We start from the raw sequence: 18,123 nt of genomic DNA, 5'->3' as shown, positions 1-18,123 counted from the left end.
CTCAGTGGAGGAGGGGGCACGGTGTTTATTGGGGTGTCAATGGGGGGGGGATGGCCTGGGGGGGGGTCCCCCCACCCTCAGGTGGCTCCTTAGGGGGGGGGGGGGCCGGGGGTGGTGGTGGCGGCGGCGGCGGCGTCGGCTCGGAGCTGGGCCCCCAGGCTGTGGGGAGAAGGGAATGGGGGGGGGTTAATGACAGGGATAAAGGGGGGGGGCACCTTTGGGGTGTCACCGGATTGGGGAGTGTCCCCATGGGAGGCACCAGGAGCCACCAAAACAAGCGTCACCCCCCAGCAATGTCACCCAACCGGCTGGGCCTGGCACGGGACTCAATGAGCGGGAGCGGCCACCCCCCGCAGCACCGCACGTGAGGGATGGGGCACGGGGTCATGGCCCCCCCCTGCACCCCAATGGCACCCACAGCACACCCCCCATCCCCCCCTTGCACCCCAGTGGCACCCACATCCCCCCCCCCTGCACCCCAATGGCACCCACAGCACACCCAGATCCACCCCCCTGCACCTCAGTGGCACCCACATAGACCCCCCCTGCACCCCAATGGCACCCACATCCCCCCCCCCGCACCCCAATGGCACCCACAGCACACCCAGATCCCCCCCTGCACCTCAGTGGCACCCACATAGACCCCCCCCCGAACCCCAATGGCACCCATATCCCCCCCCTGCACCCCAATGGCACCCACATCTCCCCCCCTGCACCCCAATGGCACCCACAGCACACCCAGATCCCCCTCTGCACCCCAATGGCACCCACAGCACACCCAGATCCCCCTCTGCACCCCAATGGCACCCACAGCACACCCAGATCCCCCTCTGCACCCCAATGGCACCCACAGCACACCCAGATCCCCCCCTGCACCTCAGTGGCACCCACACAGACCCCCCCCCGAACCCCAATGGCACCCATATCCCCCCCCTGCACCCCAATGGCACCCACAGCACACCCACATCCCCCTCTGCACCCCAATGGCACCCACAGCACACCCACATCCCCCCTGCACCCCAATGGCACCCACATCCCCCCCCTGCACCCCAATGGCACCCACAGCACACCCACATCCCCCCCTGCACCCCAATGGCACCCACAGCACACCCAGATACCCCCCTTCCACAGCACCCACTTAGATATTAGGGTCCCCGAATTCCCCTTCACCCCCCCCAAGTCGCCCCCTGGGTCCCCTTATGTCCCCCCATTCCCTCCAGGCACCCCCATATCCCCCCCACTTCCTTCCCAGCCCCCCAAGTGCCCCCTTAACTCCGGGTCCCCCGTGGTCCCCCAAGTCCCTCCCGGACCCCCAGGTCCCCCCCACAGCCCCCAATTCCCCTCTATTCCCCCTGAGTCCGTCCCACCCCCCAAGTGCCCCCTTGACACTGGGTCCCCCCCCCTGCCCTCACCTGCGGCGCTGGGGGCGCCGGGGGGCCGCGGGGGTGCCCCGGGCCAGGCGCTGCGCGATGCGGGTCTCCACGGCCAAGGCCACCGGGGTGCGGAGCCGGTGCGGGGCAGCGGCGCGGTGGCACCGGGGCAGGTGACGGCGGCTCCGGGGCCGGGCGGGGGGGCAGCGGCGGTGCGGAGGCAGCGGCGGCAGCAGCTGTGGTTGCAGGGCAGCAGCACCGGGTCCCGCAGCGCCTGCCCGCAGGCCGGGCACAGCGTGTCCCCGGGCCAGGCGAGCCAGCGGGCCCCGCTCCGGCGGCGCCGAGGGGGCCATGGAGGCGTGTGCGGAGAGGGGAGGGGGCAGCGGGGAGGGAGGGAGGGAGGGGACGGGGCGGGGCTGGAGGTGGGACATGGACACGGAGGGAGGGAGGGAGGCGGAGGAGGAGGAGGGTCCGGGAAGGACGCGAGGAGGGGGGTGAGGGAGGGAGGGAGGTGGACACGGATGGAGATGGGGAAACGCAAGGGACATGGGTGGGCAGAGGGACAGATGTGGGACAGGATTGACATAAACAGACAGAGGGACAGAGATGTGGGACAGGGATTGACATAAACAGAGGGACAGAGAGGTGGGACAGGGATGGACGTAAATGGACAGAGATGTGGGACATAGATGGGCAGAAGGAGAGATGCAGGACAGGAATGGACATAGACAGAGATGTGGGACATGGATGGATGTAAACGGACAGAGATGTGGGACATGGATGGATGTAAACGGACAGAGATGTGGGACAGGGATGGACATAAACGGACAGAGATGTGGGACAGGGATGGACACAGGAGGACACGGGGACACAGCTCTGCCACACGCCTGCCCCCACCACCACAGGCCACCAGTGCTGCCCCAACCGAATCCAGTCTGGTGCTGGTGACATGGAGCCAAATCCCAGCAGGGATGGATCGCTGCATCCCAGACCTTGAAGAGCCAAATCCCAGTAGTGCTGGATCATGCATCCCAGTGGTGCCAGATGTCAGAGCCAAATCCCAGTAGCGCTGGATCATGCATCCCAGTGGCACCAGAGAGCCGCAGATCCCAGTTGTGCCAGTTAGTGGGAGCTCCTCACCGCTCCGGCGCTATCCCCATCATTCCCAGTCCGTGGGCGAGCGGATGACGAGCGGAGCCGCGTTCTTCCTGCCGGCGCGGATCCCGGGATAGAAGAGGGGCCAGACCTTCTCGGTGAAGGTGGCGGTGAAGGTGTAGATGTGGGAGCGATCGGTCACGTTGTAGAAGGCCACTTTTCCAGCCTCGTAATCCAAGAAGACCCCAATGCGTTTCGGCTTCACCCGCAGCGTCAACGGCGTGAAGGGGGTGGTGGTGGCCGCGTACTTGTCCCCATTCCAGAGCCGGACGCGCCAGTATCCCGCTTCGGGGCAAGGGGGTCAATTCCCCTTTCCTGCTCACCGAATCCTTGCACACTCCCAAAGCCCAATGGGTTTTATCCCCGACTTCCACTTCCAGTAGTGCCTGCCGGAGGTGAAGCCCTGCGCCGCCAGCACGCAGGGGTAGATGGTGAAGCGCCGCGGGGAATCGGGCACATCCCGCGGCCCCACTTCCACAAAGCGGACGCTTTTCCGGTCCTCGGATAACACCAGGTTGGGATGAGCCGTGTCGGGATCCAGCGTCACCTCCCCTGCGTGGCCACGGCCGCGTTTAGGACGGGAGGGATGCAGATAAAAAGGGGGAATCAGGGATGGATGGATTGGGGGGGGGGGGTGCTCACCGAGGAGGTGCCGCGTGAGCTTGCGCAGGGTGAAGTACTGCCGCGGAAAGCTGCCGAAGTTCTTCTCCAGCTCGATGGGAATGGAAACGGGATCATCCACGGGAGCCGCCGCTGCCTCGCACCTGGGGGGGAGGTGGGATGCTCCGGCTGAGCAAAACACCCCAAAATCCTGCTTTACTGCCCCGAAACGGAGGCCTGGATTGCTCTTTACCTGGCCAGAGTGTCCTTGATGTCCTAAACAAGAGGGGGGAAATGAGGGTTAAGTGGGACAGATCCTGCCAAATCCATGCTCCAGGAATCCTACCCCAGCCATGATGCCAATCCTGATGCTGACCCCATTCCTGCTGCCTATTCCTATCCCCAACACCGGTTCCCTCCCCAGCGTTCCCATCCTTGTCATCAAAACCAACCCCATCCCCTGGGATCCTGTCCCTAAACCCAATCCATCCCTAAACCAAATCCCACCCCTGGAGACTGTCCTGTCCCCAGCAATCAACCCTACCCCCCTTGGGCTGATCCCATCCCTAGGAATCCCATTCCCAAAATCAACCCTACCCCCTGGGCTGATCCCATCCCCAAAAACTAACCCCGTCTGCCAGGATCCTGCCCTCCAAACCCAATCCCATCCCTAGGAATCCCATCCCCAAAATCAGTCCTACCCCTTTTAGTGATTCCAGCCCCAAACCCAATCCCATCCCCAGGAATCCCATCCCCAGGAATCCCATCCCCAAAATCAATCCTACCCCTTTCAGTGATTCCAGCCCCAAACCCAATCCCATCCCTAGGAATCCCATCCCCAAAATCAATCCTACCCCTTGTAGTGATTCCAGCCCCAAACCCAATCCCATCCCTAGGAATCCCATCCCCAAAATCAGTCCTACCCCTTTCAGTGATTCCAGCCCCAAACCCAATCCCATCCCTAGGAATCCCATCCCCAAAATCAATCCTACCCCTTTCAGTGATTCCAGCCCCAAACCCAATCCCATCCCTAGGAATCCCATCCCCCAAAATCAATCTACCCCTTGTAGTGATTCCAGCCCCAAACCCAATCCCATCCCCAGGGATACCATCCCCAAGCCCAACCCCATCCCATCGCCACCGCTCACTCCACTCCATCCCCATTCCCTGCTCACCCGGAGCATCTCGGCTCCCGGCTGCAGGCACTTCTCCTGGAGCTGGGATACGAGGGCGGCGAGGCCGCGGTGCTGCTCTTCCAGGCGCTCCAGGTTGGCCTGGAGCCGCTCCAGGATCTCCTGCTCCTCGTCCTCCAGGCGCCGCAGCAGCAGCCGCTCCTCCTGCGCCAGCAGCGCCCGCAGCTCCTCGAACTCCTGCGCGATGCGGTCCCGCCGCCCGGACACCAACCTCTGCGATAACGGGATCAGCACCGGGAGCCGGTCCCAACGGGGTCCCCCCCCGTCATCGGCCATCACCCACCTTCAGCTGGGCCGGCTTCTGCTCCTCGCGCGCGCGGCAGCCGCTCAGCGCTTCCAGCTTCTGCTCCAGCGGCTCCAGGCAGCGCTGCAGCTTCTCCTGCCCAGGGAGAGGAGTGGGATGGGCTGGGATAGGGTGGGATCCTCCTGCTCCGAAGCCCAAACCCAGCCCCAAAGCCCTTCTCCATCCCTGAACCCTTCCTCCATCCCTGAATCCTTCTCTATCCTCAAGTCCCCTGCTCTGTTTCTGGGTCTTTTCTCCATCCCTGCATCCCTCCTCCATCCCTGCATCCCTCCTCCATCCCTGCATCCCTCCTCCATCCTCAAGTCCCTGCTCTGTTTCTGGGTCCTTTCTCCATCCCTGTATCCCTTCTCCATCCCTGCATCCCTCCTCCATCCCTGCATCCCTCCTCTACCCTCAAGTCCCTGCTCTGTTTCTGGGTCCTTTCTCCATCCCTGCATCCCTCCTCTACCCTCAAGTCCCTGCTCTGTTTCTGGGTCCTTTCTCCATCCCTGCATCCCTTCTCTACCAGGACAAGGGAGCGCCCAATTCCCTTCCTTGTTAACCTTGGGGCTCAAAATGGAATCAGCAACCAACTGGTTCCCAAATCTCCTCCAAAAGCAGCCACAGGAAGGGAATTTGGGCTCAATCCCATCAGGAGGGGCTGGGAAATGAAACAGGGATGAGCTGCATCCCAAAACCCCTCCAGAAACAGCCTCAGGGAGGGAGTTTGGGCTGAAAATGGGATTGGGATAAAATGGAGCCCAAAACCCTCCAGAAACAGCCTCAGGGAGGGAGTTTGGGGCTGAAAATGGGGATTGGGATAAAAGGGAATCTAAAACCCCTCCAGAAACAGCCTCAGGGAGGAGTTTGGGGCTGAAAATGGGGATTGGGATAAAATGGAGCCCAAAACCCCTTCAGAAACAGCCTCAGGGAGGGAGTTTGGGGCTGAAAACAGGGATTGGGATAAAATGGAATCTAAAACCCCTCCAGAAACAGCCTCAGGGGGGGAATTTGGGGCTGAAGATGGGGACTGGGATAACATGGACCCCCCCTGCCCCATCATCACCTTGTACTCCCTGGCGGCCGCCTCGAGGGGCACGAGGACGTGGGCCCGGTGCGCGTGGGAGATCTGGCAGAGGAGGCAGACGGGGGCTTGGTCGTCGCGGCAGAAGCGCGCCAGGGCCTGGCCGTGGGTCTGGCAGCGGGCCGCCGTCGGGGGCCTTGCGCTTGGTGCCGGTGCCGCGGAGCTGCCGCGCCGCCTCCACCATGTTGCCGAGCTGGCGGTTGGGGCGGAGGGCGCGGCGCCGGGAGGTCTTGCGGCAGACGGGGCAGGGGAAGTCCCGCGCCAGCTCTGCCCACCAGCGCGTGATGCAGGCGCGGCAGAAGTTGTGGCCGCACTCGAGGAGGACGGGGTCCCGCAGGTATTCCAGGCACACGGAGCAGCTGGCTTCCACCCGCAGCGTCTCCAAGGGGTCGGAGCAGGACATGGCGGCGATGCCGGCAGGAAAGGCGGGGCGCCAAAGAGGGGTTTTGGGGGAGAACGACGTCAGTTTGGGCAAGGGGATGACGGCATCTTCACCGGTGCTTTCTGGGGGGAAAAGAAGGGAATTTGGTTAAAATGGGGAATGTGGCGGTGGGAAGGGATGGGGAGACTATAGGGAAAATGTGGTCAACAAAGAGGAGAATGACATCCTCTTCACCAGTGCTTTCTGGGGGGAAAACAAGGGAATTTGGTTAAAAGGGGAATGTGGCGGTGGGGAGGGATGGGCATCGCAGCAGGAAAGGTGGGCGCCAAAGAGGGGGTTTTAGGGTAGAAAGACGTCAGTTTGGGCAAGGGGATGACGGCATCTTCACCGGTGCTTTCTGGGGGGAAAAGAAGGAATTTGGTAAAAGGGAACGTGGTGGTGGGAAGGGATGGGGAGACTATAGGGGAAAATGTGGTCACCAAAGAAGGGAATGACATTGTCTTCACCAGTGCTTTCTGGGGGAAAAGAAGGGAATTCAGTTAAAATGGGAACGTGGCAGTGGGAAGGGATGGGCATCGCAGCAGGAAAGGCGGGCACCAAAGAGGGGTTTTGGGGGTAGAAGGACGTCAGTTTGGGCAAGGGGATGACGGCATCTTCACCCCTCCTGTCTGGGGGGAAAACAAGGGAATTTGGTTAAAAGGGGAATGTGGCAGTGGGGAGGGATGGGCATCGCAGCAGGAAAGGTGGGCACCAAGAGGGGTTTTGGGGTAGAAAGACGTCAGTTTGGGCAAGGGGATGACGGCATCTTCACCGGTGCTTTCTGGGGGGAAAAGAAGGGAATTTGGTTAAAAGGGGAATGTGGCGGTGGGGAGGGATGGGCATCGCAGCAGGAAAGGCGGGCGCCAAAGAGGGGTTTTGGGTAGAAAGACGTCAGTTTGGGCAAGGGGATGACGGCATCTTCACCGGTGCTTTCTGGGGGAAAAGAAGGGAATTTGGTTAAAAGGGGAATGTGGCGGTGGGAAGGGATGGGGAGACTATAGGGGAAAACTGTGGTCACCAAAGAGGGGAATGACGTCGTCTTCACCAGTGCTTTCTGGGGGGAAAACAAGGGAATTTGGTTAAAAGAGGAATGTGGCGGTAGGGAGGGATGGGCATCGCAGCAGGAAAGGTGGGCACCAAAGAGGGGTTCTGGGGGAGAACGACGTCAGTTTGGGCAAGGGGATGACGGCATCTTCACCCCTCCTTTCTGGGGGGAAAAGAAGGGAATTTGGTTAAAAGGGGAACGTGGCGGTGGTAAGGGATGGGAGACTATAGGGGGAAAATGTGGTCACCAAAGAAGGGAATGACGTTGTCTACACCAGTGCTTTCTGGGGGGAAAAGAAGGGAATTTGGTTAAAAGGGGAACGTGGCGGTGGGGAGGGATGGGGATCCCAGCAGGAAAGGTGGGCACCAAAGAGGGGTTCTGGGGGAGAACAACGTCAGTTTGGGCAAGGGGATGACGGCATCTTCACCGGTGCTTTCTGGGGGGAAAAGAAGGGAATTTGGTTAAAAGGGGGAACGTGGTGGTGGAAGGGATGGGGAGACTATAGGGGAAAATGTGGTCACCAAAGAAGGAATGACGTTGTCTTCACCAGTGCTTTCTGGGGGGAAAACAAGGGAATTTGGTTAAAAGGGGAACGTGGTGGCGAAGGACCAATAGGGGAGCTTCTATAGGTGGTCCCTCGAGTAGGTCGCTATAGGGAAGGCCCCTATAGGGCCTCTCCGCGTCCCTTATGGTGGTTCCTATAGGGAGCTCTCCTAGGAAAGGCTGTCTAAGGAATACCGATAGGGATGAGTCCCTATGGGGTGTTCCTATAGACAAGGAGCCCGAAAGTGGATCCTCTTTAGGGAGGAGCCGTATATGGGATCCTACAGGGGGAGTCCCTATAGGAAAGGAGTCCTCAGGGGGGCACCCCACAGGGAGAGGCTGTTCTGGGGTCTCTATAGGGGGTCCTTACAGCAGGTGCCTATAGTAAGGTCCCTATATGGGGTCCCTATGGCAGGGTTGCTATAAGGGGGTTCCTATAGCAGGTACCTATAGGGGATCCTTCCAGCAGGTGCCTATAGCAAGGTCCCTATAACAGGTCCCTATGGCGGGCTCGCTATAGGGGGCTCCTATAGCAGGTACCTATAGGGGATCCTTCCAGCAGTGCCTATAGCAAGGTCCCTATATGGGGTCCCTATGGCGGGGTCGCTATAGGGGGCTCCTATAGCAGGTCCCTATAGGGGGATCCTTACAGCAGGTGCCTATAGCAAGGTCCCTATATGGGGTTCCCTATGGCGGGGTCGCTATAGGGGGCTCCTATAGCAGGTCCCTATAGGGGATCCTTACAGCAGGTCCCTATCGGGGTTCCCTATAGGGGTCCCTATAGCGGGTCCCGGCCCCCCCCCCAGCCCCCACTCACCGTCGCTCCCCTCCACGCCGGGCCCAGCGCCGGAAGTGACGATTCCTCCCAGCGCCGGAAGTAACCACCCTCCCCCTCCTCCCACCCACCCAGCCACCCTCCCGTGGAGGACCCACCCCCTTCTCGAAGCCAGCCAATGGGGAGCGTCGTCCCCGCCCACCGGGAGGGGTCGCATCCAATCGGGAGCGCGATGGCGGCGGCGGTGAAGGACCGCGAGGTGCTGCAGCGGCTCAGCTTCCTGTTCCAGGTGGGAGGGGGGCCCTATGGGGGCGGGCGGGGGGCTCTATGGGGCGCTCTATGGGGCACAAGAGCGGTCCCTATGGGGCAGGAGGGGGCCGTAGCCCTGATTCCCCCCCCCCCCCCCAGGCCGCCCATTGGGTGCTCCCGCACAGCCCTGCGCTCGCCCGCTTCTACTGCAGCATCCAGCGAGGGACCGCGCGTCGCCTCGTCCTGCGCCTGTGAGGAACGGGACAACGGATTGGGGGGGGGGGGGCACCCTATGGGGTGCAGGGGACCCATAGCAGGGCCCCTGACCCCCACCACCCCCCCCCCCAACCCCGCAGGGCCCCCTCGGTGAAGCGCGGCCGTGTGCCGCCGCTGCTGCTCGCTGCTGCTGCCCGGCGCTGGGGGCTGCCTGCGCCTGCGAGGTGCGTCCGGGGGTCTGGGGGGGGGGGGGTGTGTGGATGGGGATGGGGGTGACCTGGATACCCCCCCCTCCCCGGGTCCGTCCCGCAGGCCGGGGGCAGCCCCGCACGGTTCTGCGCTGCCGGAGCTGCGGCCGCCACCGGCGCTACCTCTGCGCGGAGCCACGCCCCCTGGAGCAGGCCACGCCCCCCAGGTCGGTGAGGGGTGGAGCCGTGGGGTGAGGGGCGGGGTTGAAGCCATATAGGGGAGGTTGGGTGGGGCTAACAGGTGCTGGGATATCCCAGGAGACCAGCAAGAAAGCCTACCTGGCAACAGAGCGGCGCCGTGAGCACGGATTGGTCCCTGCAGCCCCCTCTGACCAATCAGAAAACACCGGTTGCAGAAATAAACCTCCCTTTATTCCATATATGGTATCAGCTTCACAACACGGGGCGGGCCTAACACTCATCCTCTCCCAGCAGAGCGAAGGGATTGGCTGCTGTGCTGGTGGGAGGCGTGGCCTCCCCAGGCTCCGCCCCCTCCTCGCTGTCACACTCCTCCTCCTCCGAGCTTGAGCCCTCCTCAGGGGGGGCCGAGCCCTGGACCCCCGGGTCCCCCCGCTCCTGCAGCGCCGCCAGCGCCGCCGTCTCCGGGTGCTGCTCCCACAGGTCTGGGGGGGGGGGGGGGACGACACAAAGCCCGTGATTGGCCCCAGCAGCCACAAAACAACCCCCACAAAACCTGATTCCAGGCCCCTCATTGGCTGACAAACACCCCCCCCCCCCCCCCCAGAACACCCACGAGGGTTTTGGGGGATACTCACCCTTCTGGGCAGCGTAGCCAGGGGGTCGCAGGCAGAGCCGGAGTCGCCCCTCAGCTGCCAGCCTTAGGATGCTGTTGGCTGCCCGGTACCACGTCGTTCCGAGCTGCCTTCGCTGTCTTGTAACCTCGTTTCTCTGCCCATGCTGAGCAAAGACCCCCAAAACCCCTCATTACCAACAAGAAACAAGCCTGATTTTTACATGATTCACCCCAAAAGCCACTTACCTTCACAGATGTCCCAGGCTGTCCAACCTCCTGCAGAACTGGGGGGCCGCAGCTGGAGGAGAGGCGGCAGTGGGATGCGAGAGGCCAAGTACCCCACAGCCGAGTAGGGCTCCTGCAGCTGGGAGATGGGGTAGACACCAGCCAGCACCTTGGGGGCAATACAACAACAGCTTAACTTGGGGGGGGGGTTGCGGAAATCAAGAGCAAGGTGGGGGGGGAAATGGAGCTGGGACCCACCTGCAGAGCCGGGGGGGCCCGGGAGGGGAAGACGAGGCCGGGGCAGTCGCAGAGGCGGACGCGGGGGGTGAGGAAATGGGTCTGGAAGTAGCGGGTGCGGCCGGGGGCCCGCGACACGCTCACGGCGCTGCGGCCCACCAGGGCGTTCAGCACCGACGACTTCCCTGCGTTGGGCAGCCCTGCGGGGAGCAGGGGGGGATCAGGTCATGCTCCCCCCTCCAGGACCAGAGCCCCCAACCCATTCCCTGCCAGCAACCCCCCTAAGGCCAAGGCTCCACCCGTTATAGCATCCTAATGGAAGCCACGCCCCCTCCCCATTAGGCCCCGCCCCTGGCTGAACCCCACCCTCCCATTGGCCCATCTCCACTAAGCCCCACCCCTCACCGACGCAGCCCAAGGTGAGGACCCCGTGCCGGTAGCGCTCCCACTGCCGAGGGGCCCCCATGGCTCCTTCCTCGTCGCCGTCCTCCTCCTCTTCCTCCCGGCATCTCCCACCTCTTCCTGCTGCTCTTCATCCTCCTCCTCCTCCCCTCGTGCTGCCGCCGCTTCCGCCCGGTCCAGCCGCGCTCGCCAGCTGCTCAGGTCCACTGCAAAGCAACGCAGGGGGATGGAGAGGCACCCAAGGGGGACAGAGGAAAACCCAACCAGCACCCATGGGGCACAAAGAACCCTTTCAACCACCACCAAAAGGGCGACTTGGTGCGTTCACCCCCTTCCCCCCCCTCCCCAACACCCATGGGTGCCCCGCTCACCTTCTCCCCCCACGATGCTCTCACAGGCCTCCAGCAGCTGCCGGGGTCCCACAGCCCGGCTCCAGCCTCCTCCCCTCCTCTGCCTCCGCTGCAGCCCTTTAGGGGGGTCAAGAGAGAAAAGGGGGGGGGGTGAGGGCACCCGGGCCACCCCCTGTGTCCCCCCCAGAACCCGACCCGAGCGCTGGGTCCCTACCGGGCGTGGGGCCCCGCCGGGGGGCGGAGGTGAAGGGGACGACGCGGGCGGTGGGGAAGCGGCGGCGCAGGAGGTGGCTCCAGGCGGTGGCCACGGCCGGGGAGGTGAGGTCCACTTTGTTGAGGATGAGGATGAGCCCCTTGCCCAGCTCCCGCGTGATGTGGGTGGCCAGCGCGGGGGGCACGTTCAGAGCCTGCCATGGCGGGGGTGGTGGGTGCTAAACCATGACCTGCACACAGAGGTGCCCCCCACCCCACATGTGTGGGGCGCTCCCCACAACTCACTGGGTGCCGGGCGTCAGTGATGAGCAGGATGACATCGGACATCTCCAGCACCCGCCACAGCTGCCGCCACGTCTAGAGACGGAAACACGGCGATGCCGTTACCCTTAACACCTCTGTGCACCCCCCCGCCAGCACCCATGGGTGCCCCCCCTCACCTCCAGGTTGTGCTCAAAGGGGGCCACGTCCCCTCCATCATCTTCACCCTCGGTGCCCCCCTCCGTGGGGCGCTGGTTCTCCTGCAGGGCGCTCAGGAAGGCCCCGAAAGCCGCTTCCCTCCCGCGCGCGCAGCTCCTCGGGGCTCATGGCGAAGCTCCAGGGCGGCCGCCGGGGGAAGTCCAGGCCTGGCACCGGGAGACCTGGGTCCCACCGGCTCCTCCGGGTGGGATCTCCCCCCCCGGCCGCGTCTCCTCCCTCTTCTCACCCCTAAACCCCCCCCCTTGCCCCCTTCTCTCGGGTCCCGGCCCCTCACCGGGCCCGTAGATGAGGTCGGGGTCCAGCTCCAGGGCGCTCTCGGGCAGCGGCTCCAGCAGCTCCTCCTGCGCCCGCCGCCGCCGCCGCGCCAGGGCCTCTGCCCGCGGCCCCCCCAGCTGCAACCGGAACCTGCCGGGGTCGTGGCGGCGCGGGGGGGGAACCGGATCCCCTGCGTCAGCGGCGGCCGCATCGCTGCCGCCTCATCTCGGCTCCCGCTGCGGCTGCCCGGGCCCGAGCCCGCTGGGGCCGGGGTGTCTGCGGCCACGGAACCGCGGTCAGGGCAGGCCCGGACCCGCTCTTCCCGCCCCCAACCCCGAGCCCCGCTCTCCTCCCCCCCCCACCGGTCCCCGCTGCCCCCCCCCACGGCCCGCTCCCCCCTCCCCCCCCCGGTCCCCGCTCTCCTCCCCCCCTCCCCGGTCCCCGCTGCCCCCCCCCCCACGGCCCCGCTCCCCCCTCCCCCCCCCGGTCCCCGCTCTCCCCCCCCCCCACCGGTCCCCGCTGCCCCACCCCCAAGGCCCCGCTCCCCCCCGCCCCCCCGGACCCCGCTCCCCCCTCCCCCCACCGGACCTCGCTCTCCCCCCCCCCCCACCGGTCCCCGCTCCCCCCCTCCCCGGTCCCGCTGCACCCCCCCCCAAGGCCCCGCTCCCCCCTCCCCTCCCCCCACCGGACCCCGCCCCCCCGGGCCCCGCCCCCTCGTCACCGCCCCGCCTCCGTTCCCGCCGGTCGCGGAGCTGCTGCTTCTTCCTCTTGGCGCTGAACGGCCGCTTGCGGGGCATGATGGGACGTGACGTGAGGGGCGGGGCCTCCCTCAGCAATCACAGCGGGGAGAGAGCGGAAGGATGACAGCCAATGGGAGGAGGCGCCCACCACCACTGAGGCCCGGTGGGGAAGAGCGAACCAATAGGAGGATGACTTAGCGAGGGGAACCAATTGGAGACAGAACAACGAGGTTAGTAGGCGGGGCTTTGCCTCCAACGAGCCAATCGAAAGCAGCTCCATCCCGGGCCGGCGCGGCGGCGGACGCTCTAGGCGAGTGTCCTGTGTCCGCGCAAGCGCAGTGCGCGGCGCCCGGCCATGCCGAAGGGAGCGCGGGCCGGCGGCGGCCAAGCAGGAGGAATGGCGGGGGGACGGCGAGGGCCCGGGTGAGCGCCGGGACCGGAACCGGAACCGGAACCGGAACCGGAACCGGAGGGGGGGAGTTGAGGCCTTGGGTGGGGGATTCCGTTTGGAATGGGGGTATCCACCTTGGATCATGGGATGAACCCGGGGGGGGGGGGTAATGCTTGGAAGTGGGGAATTAACTCTTGGGGGGGCAATGAACCCCTTAGGGGGGTCCCGGCTGCGCTGCTGGGGCGGTGGGAGGCGGACACCGGGTCCCCGAGGGCATGGGGGGCTCATGGGGGGCAGCCGGGGGGGGGCTCTGGGTGCTTGAGCCTCCCTTTCCCTTCCCTTTTACTTCCTTTTCTTTTCCTTTTTTCTTCCCTTTCGTTCCCTTTCCTTTCTCTTTTCTTCCCTTTTCGTTCTCCTTCCTTCCCCTTCCCTTTCCCTCACCTTTTCTTTCCTTTTTTCTTCTGTTTTCTTCCATTTCCCTCCCCCTTCCCTTGCCTCCCCCTTCCCCTTCCCTTTCCCTTCTCTTCCCTCCCTTCCTTCCCCTCCCTTTCCCTTCTCTTCCCTTCCCTTCCTCTTTCCCTTCCGTTTCTCTTCTCTTCCTCTTCCCTTCCTTTCCCTTCTCTTCCTCTTCCCTTTCCCTTCCCTTCCCCTTTCCCTTCCCTTCCCCTTCCCTTCCCCTTCCCCTTCCCTTCCCCTTCCCCTTCCCTTTCCCTTCTCTCCCCTTCCCTTCCCCTTCCCCTTCACTTCCCCTTTCCCTTCCCTTCCCCTTCTCTTCCTTTCCCCTTTCCCTTCCCCTTCCCTTCCCCTTCCCCCTTCCCCCCCCAGACCAGCCGGTCAAGAAGGGCCGGAAGGACCGGCGAGGCAAGAAGTCGGTGAGCACCGCCCCGCCCCTCCCCCTCCTTGCTCCATCCCCTCTGCCCCCTGCACCAGCACCCCCCAACCCTTCCCTTTGCCCCCCCCCAGTTCTTCGAGGAGCTGGTGGAGGACGAGAAAGCGGCGCCCGCCGAGCCCCCCCCGGCCCCGGACAAGGAGGCGCCGCCCCAGCAGGTTCCATAACACCAGGGGGTGGCGGTGACTGAGCCCTAATGAATGGGGTGGGGATGGGGGTGAGTAAAGGGGGGTTAATGAGGGGTTGGTCCAACCCCCCCCCCTTTCCCTAGGCTTCCCGGAGGAAAAAGGAGCGGAGGAAAGAGCGGCGGCGGCCGGGAGCCGAGCCGGAGCCCGAGGAGCTGGAGCTGAGCCGGCGCCTGCAGGAGCTGGCGGCTGCTGACAGCGAGGAGGAGGAGGAGGAGGAAGGTGAGGCCGGCTCGGGGTCACCCCCCTTCCCCGGAGCATCCCATTGGGAAGCGCTGGGCTGGGAGCTCCGTGATCCCGCATTGATTCCATCCCCTTCATCTCCCCCAACAGCCCCGGCGCCCAGGAAAGGGGGGAGGAGGAGAAAGGTGAGCGGGGGGGGGGGGGGGGGGATGCCAAAATAAGTGGGAGAATGAGGGAAAAGCCCTAAAGTTTAGTGGGGGGGAGGCGGAAAACTGGGATCCTTCGGAATGTTGGGAAGGGGAAGGGAACGCTTTGGGATATCCCCCCCTGCCCCCCCAGGGTGGCAACGGTCTTTGCGGCGCTGAATCAAGAGCAGAGCGAGGACGAGGAGGAGGAGGAGGAGAAAGAGGAAGGAGGAGGCAGCGCCGCGGCCTGGCAAGGGCAAAAGCCACAAGGTGGGGGGGGGGGGGGACAGGGCTGCCCAAGGGGCACCCCAAAGCCTGGGTCCTGCGTATCCCTGATTCCGGTGGCTCCAGCAGGAGGAAGAGGAGTGGGAGAAGAAGAGGAAGAGCCGGAAGAACGAGAAGACCAAGAGCAAGCGGCAGGTGAAGGACGTGGTGGGGATGGGGCACCCCATGGACGGGGGGGTCCCCCACATTTTGGTCTCTCAATCCTCTTTTCCTGCAGGGAAAAGCCCCCAGTGAGGATGAGGCCGAAGGCTCCGATGAGGATACAAGGCCCAAAGGCAGGAAGGTGAGGGGGGGTGTCCCCCTCTTTGGTGGGGGTTAAACAGCCGCATCCCCCTACATTGTGTCATGGCCCCCCCCCCCGCCAGAACAAGTTCACAGCCCTGCGGGATGAGGATGAGGAAGATGAGGCCGAAGAGCCCAGAAGGGCAACGAACCCGTGAGTGCCTTGGGATGAGTGGAAGGACGGAGCCCCCCCCCCGCGCCCCCGGATGCTGTGGGGTTGATGTGGGGCTGATGTGGGGCTGGGGGGGTGTCCCCTGCTGCAGCCCGAGGAGGAGGAGGAGGGGAGGAAGGCAGAGCCCGACGCCCGCGTCAGCAAGAAGGAGAAGAAGAGATGAAGAAGCAGGTAAAGGGGGCGGGGCCTGGGTACCAAAGGGGCGGGGCTACGTGGGGGGGATGGGGCGTGGCTTAACGTTGACCACGCCCCCTTCTCCCCCCCCCAAAGATGGAGTACGAGCGCCAGGTCGCCACCATCAAGGCAGCGGCAGCGGCGGGCGAGGAGGACTTCTCCGTGTCCCAGGCCGAGCTCTCCTCGCGCCAGGCCATGCTGGAGAACGCCTCCGACATCAAGGTGGGCCCCAAAACCGCCCTAAATCACCCCAAAATCCGCTCAGGGGGTGCCGACCCCCCCTTCCATGGGGTGGTACGTCCCGTGTCCGTACCGCCCCCCCGGGGGAAGAAGTGGTATAAGCCCGGCTTGGAGCGGGTAATGGGAAAGGGGGGGTGAATGGAGCACACTATGGATATGGGGAAGGGGGGGACCTGGTATGTGCCATGGGAATGGGAGGATCGGGGTGAAACCATTCTATTTGGGGGGAATGGGGGGTTGGGTTAATAAAGTGGGAAGGGGAAGCTGGGTGGCACGAATGTACTGGGAAAGGGGGGAACTGGCCCCGTTCATTGCCACTGGGCAAGGGGTGGGGGACCTGGAGCCCCCCATTGTACTGGGGAAAAGAAGCCTTTTGGCCATACCATTGCACTGGGAAAGGGGGGTGCTGGGCTGGGGGGGGGTCAGAGGCCTGATCCCCCCATCCCTCCCTATCCCAGCTGGAGAAGTTCAGCATCTCCGCCCATGGCAAGGAGCTTTACGTCAACGCCGACCTCTACATCGTGGCCGGGCGCCGCTACGGCCTCGTGGGACCAACGGGTGGGTGCCCCCCAATTAGGGTGCCCTATTGGGGGGGGGTATGGGGGTCAATGGCAGCCTCGAAGCTCTCCTTTGCCCCCAGCAAAGGGAAGACGACGCTGCTGAAAGCACATCGCGAACCGGGCGCTGAGCATCCCCCCCAACATCGACGTGCTGCTCTGCGAGCAAGGTGGGTGCGGGGGGCTGCGGCCTGGCACCCCCAAAAAAATACCCCAAGGCACCCCTAAAACGGCCCCAAAAACACACCAAAAGGACACTGAAAGCACCCCCAAAACACCCCCAAAACACCACAAAATCACCCCAAAAACCACCCCAACACACCCCTAAAACATTCTCCAAACACCTCTGAAACACCCCCAAAACACCCTTAAAGCACCCTTAAAACACCCCTAAAAACACCCCTAAAACACCCAAACTACCCTGAAAGCACTCCCAAAACATCCCAAAAGCACCCCCAAAACACCCTAAAACACCCCCAAACAGCCCAAAATACCCCTAAAAGAGCCCCTAAAACACCCCTGAAACACCCCCAAAAAACCCAAAATGACCCTGAAAGCACTCCCAAAACACCCCAAAAACCACCCAACACACCCGAAAACATTCTCCAAACACCTCTGAAACACCCAAAACACCCCTAAAACACCCCTAAAACACCCAAAACTACCCTGAAAGCACTCCCAAAACATCCCAAAAGCACCCCCAAAACACCCCTAAAACACCCCCAAACAGCCCAAAATACCCTAAAAAGAGCCCCTGAAACACCCCTAAAACACCCCCAAAACACCCAAAACTACTCTGAAAGCACTCCCGAAACACCCCAAAAGCACCCCCAAAACACCCCTAAAACACCCCCCAAACAGCCCAAAATACCCCTAAAAGAGCCCATAAAACACCCTGAAACACCCCCAAAAAACCCAAAATGACCCTGAAAGCACAACCAAACCAGCCCAAAACACCCCAAAAACACCCCTGAAACACCCCCAAAACACCCCTGAAACACCCCCAAATGACCCTGAAAGCACCCCCAAAACAACCCAAAACACCCCTGAAACACCCCCAAAACACCCCTGAAACACCCCCAAATGACCCTGAAAGCACCCCCAAAACAGCCCAAAACGCCCCCAAAACGCCCCTAACCCCCCCCTCGCTGTCCCCAGAGGTGGTGGCCGACGACAACCCCAGCGGTGCAGGCGGTGCTCAAGGCCGACACCAAACGGCTCCGGCTGCTGGAGGAGGAGAATCGGGCTGCAGGCGCTGCTGGAGCGTGGGGAGGACGCGGCCGCCGAGCGCCTCGAGAAGGTACCGGCACCCCTTGGGGGTCATTGGATGGGGGGGACACAAAACAATGGGGACCCCCCCTTGGGTCACGCCGGGCCCCAATGCAGGTGTATGAGGAGCTGCGAGCCATCGGCGCGCCGCGGCGGAGGCCAAAGCCCCGGCGCATCCTGGCCGGGCTGGGCTTCAACCCGGAGATGCAGAACAGAGCCACCAGGAAGTTCTCCGGGGGGTGGCGGATGCGGGTGTCCCTGGCCCGGTGAGTGACAATGGTGGTGGGGGGGGACATTGTGGGGGGGGGGGGGTGCACAAACACCGCCAGGCCCCATCCATCAATGGCGCTGGTGTCCGTGTCCCCCCCCCCAGCGCCTTGTTCATGGAGCCGACGCTGCTGATGCTGGATGAGCCCACCAACCACCTGGACCTCAACGCTGTCATCTGGCTCAATAAGTGAGCCCCGGAGGGG

General features: G+C 63.7%; 5 protein-coding genes across 7 annotated transcripts; 3 read left to right on the top strand and 2 right to left on the bottom strand.

Moving 5' to 3' along the window:
* Nucleotides 1-5: 5 nt before the first annotated feature.
* On the bottom strand, nucleotides 6-8,980 carry TRIM39 (tripartite motif containing 39). The gene is given in 11 exon segments (XM_065664850.1): nucleotides 6-159; nucleotides 1,413-2,817; nucleotides 2,819-2,901; nucleotides 2,904-3,077; nucleotides 3,168-3,289; nucleotides 3,379-3,401; nucleotides 4,301-4,531; nucleotides 4,602-4,697; nucleotides 5,668-5,811; nucleotides 5,813-6,189; nucleotides 8,628-8,980. Coding segments are annotated over 9 exon segments (1,437 nt in total). The 5' UTR covers nucleotides 6,089-6,189; nucleotides 8,628-8,980; the 3' UTR covers nucleotides 6-159; nucleotides 1,413-2,529.
* On the top strand, nucleotides 8,652-9,806 carry RPP21 (ribonuclease P/MRP subunit p21). 2 transcript variants are annotated; one of them, XM_065664857.1, is made up of 5 exons: nucleotides 8,652-8,758; nucleotides 8,878-8,969; nucleotides 9,075-9,158; nucleotides 9,247-9,346; nucleotides 9,439-9,799. In XM_065664857.1, the coding sequence occupies exons 1-5, from the start codon at nucleotides 8,702-8,704 to the stop codon at nucleotides 9,595-9,597; spliced, it is 492 nt and encodes a 163-aa protein (XP_065520929.1). In that variant the 5' UTR covers nucleotides 8,652-8,701; the 3' UTR covers nucleotides 9,598-9,799. The 2 variants fall into 2 exon arrangements, with proteins under 2 accessions (XP_065520929.1, XP_065520931.1); XM_065664859.1 differs by lacking the exon at nucleotides 9,247-9,346 and having other exon boundaries at nucleotides 9,441-9,806.
* GNL1 (G protein nucleolar 1 (putative)) lies at nucleotides 9,533-13,050 on the bottom strand. Its single transcript, XM_065664849.1, is given in 15 exon segments — nucleotides 9,533-9,805; nucleotides 9,959-10,046; nucleotides 10,048-10,100; nucleotides 10,183-10,330; nucleotides 10,420-10,598; nucleotides 10,804-10,900; nucleotides 10,903-11,006; nucleotides 11,172-11,267; nucleotides 11,365-11,557; nucleotides 11,649-11,720; nucleotides 11,804-11,920; nucleotides 11,922-11,989; nucleotides 12,118-12,316; nucleotides 12,319-12,374; nucleotides 12,820-13,050. Coding segments are annotated over 15 exon segments (1,758 nt in total). The 5' UTR covers nucleotides 12,896-13,050; the 3' UTR covers nucleotides 9,533-9,593.
* A 113-nt stretch (nucleotides 13,051-13,163) lies between these two features.
* LOC136006798 (circumsporozoite protein-like) lies at nucleotides 13,164-14,681 on the top strand. 2 transcript variants are annotated; one of them, XM_065664847.1, is made up of 5 exons: nucleotides 13,164-13,261; nucleotides 14,055-14,101; nucleotides 14,193-14,276; nucleotides 14,390-14,525; nucleotides 14,637-14,681. In XM_065664847.1, exons 1-4 carry the CDS (start codon nucleotides 13,194-13,196, stop codon nucleotides 14,497-14,499), a joined length of 309 nt encoding a protein of 102 aa, XP_065520919.1. In that variant the 5' UTR covers nucleotides 13,164-13,193; the 3' UTR covers nucleotides 14,500-14,525; nucleotides 14,637-14,681. The 2 variants fall into 2 exon arrangements, with proteins under 2 accessions (XP_065520919.1, XP_065520920.1); XM_065664848.1 differs by having other exon boundaries at nucleotides 14,390-14,517; nucleotides 14,635-14,677.
* A 125-nt stretch (nucleotides 14,682-14,806) lies between these two features.
* Nucleotides 14,807-18,117, top strand: ABCF1 (ATP binding cassette subfamily F member 1). Its single transcript, XM_065664846.1, has 10 exons — nucleotides 14,807-14,941; nucleotides 15,023-15,091; nucleotides 15,174-15,239; nucleotides 15,322-15,392; nucleotides 15,502-15,581; nucleotides 15,681-15,806; nucleotides 16,283-16,551; nucleotides 17,540-17,681; nucleotides 17,768-17,916; nucleotides 18,024-18,117. Exons 3-10 carry the CDS (start codon nucleotides 15,193-15,195, stop codon nucleotides 18,109-18,111), a joined length of 972 nt encoding a protein of 323 aa, XP_065520918.1. The 5' UTR covers nucleotides 14,807-14,941; nucleotides 15,023-15,091; nucleotides 15,174-15,192; the 3' UTR covers nucleotides 18,112-18,117.
* Nucleotides 18,118-18,123: the final 6 nt, after the last annotated feature.

This window comes from Lathamus discolor, unplaced genomic scaffold, assembly GCF_037157495.1.
Source record: "Lathamus discolor isolate bLatDis1 unplaced genomic scaffold, bLatDis1.hap1 Scaffold_70, whole genome shotgun sequence".
In the NCBI taxonomy this organism is placed as follows: Eukaryota; Metazoa; Chordata; class Aves; order Psittaciformes; family Psittacidae; genus Lathamus; species Lathamus discolor.
This window is presented reverse-complemented; position numbering and strand designations above follow the sequence as displayed.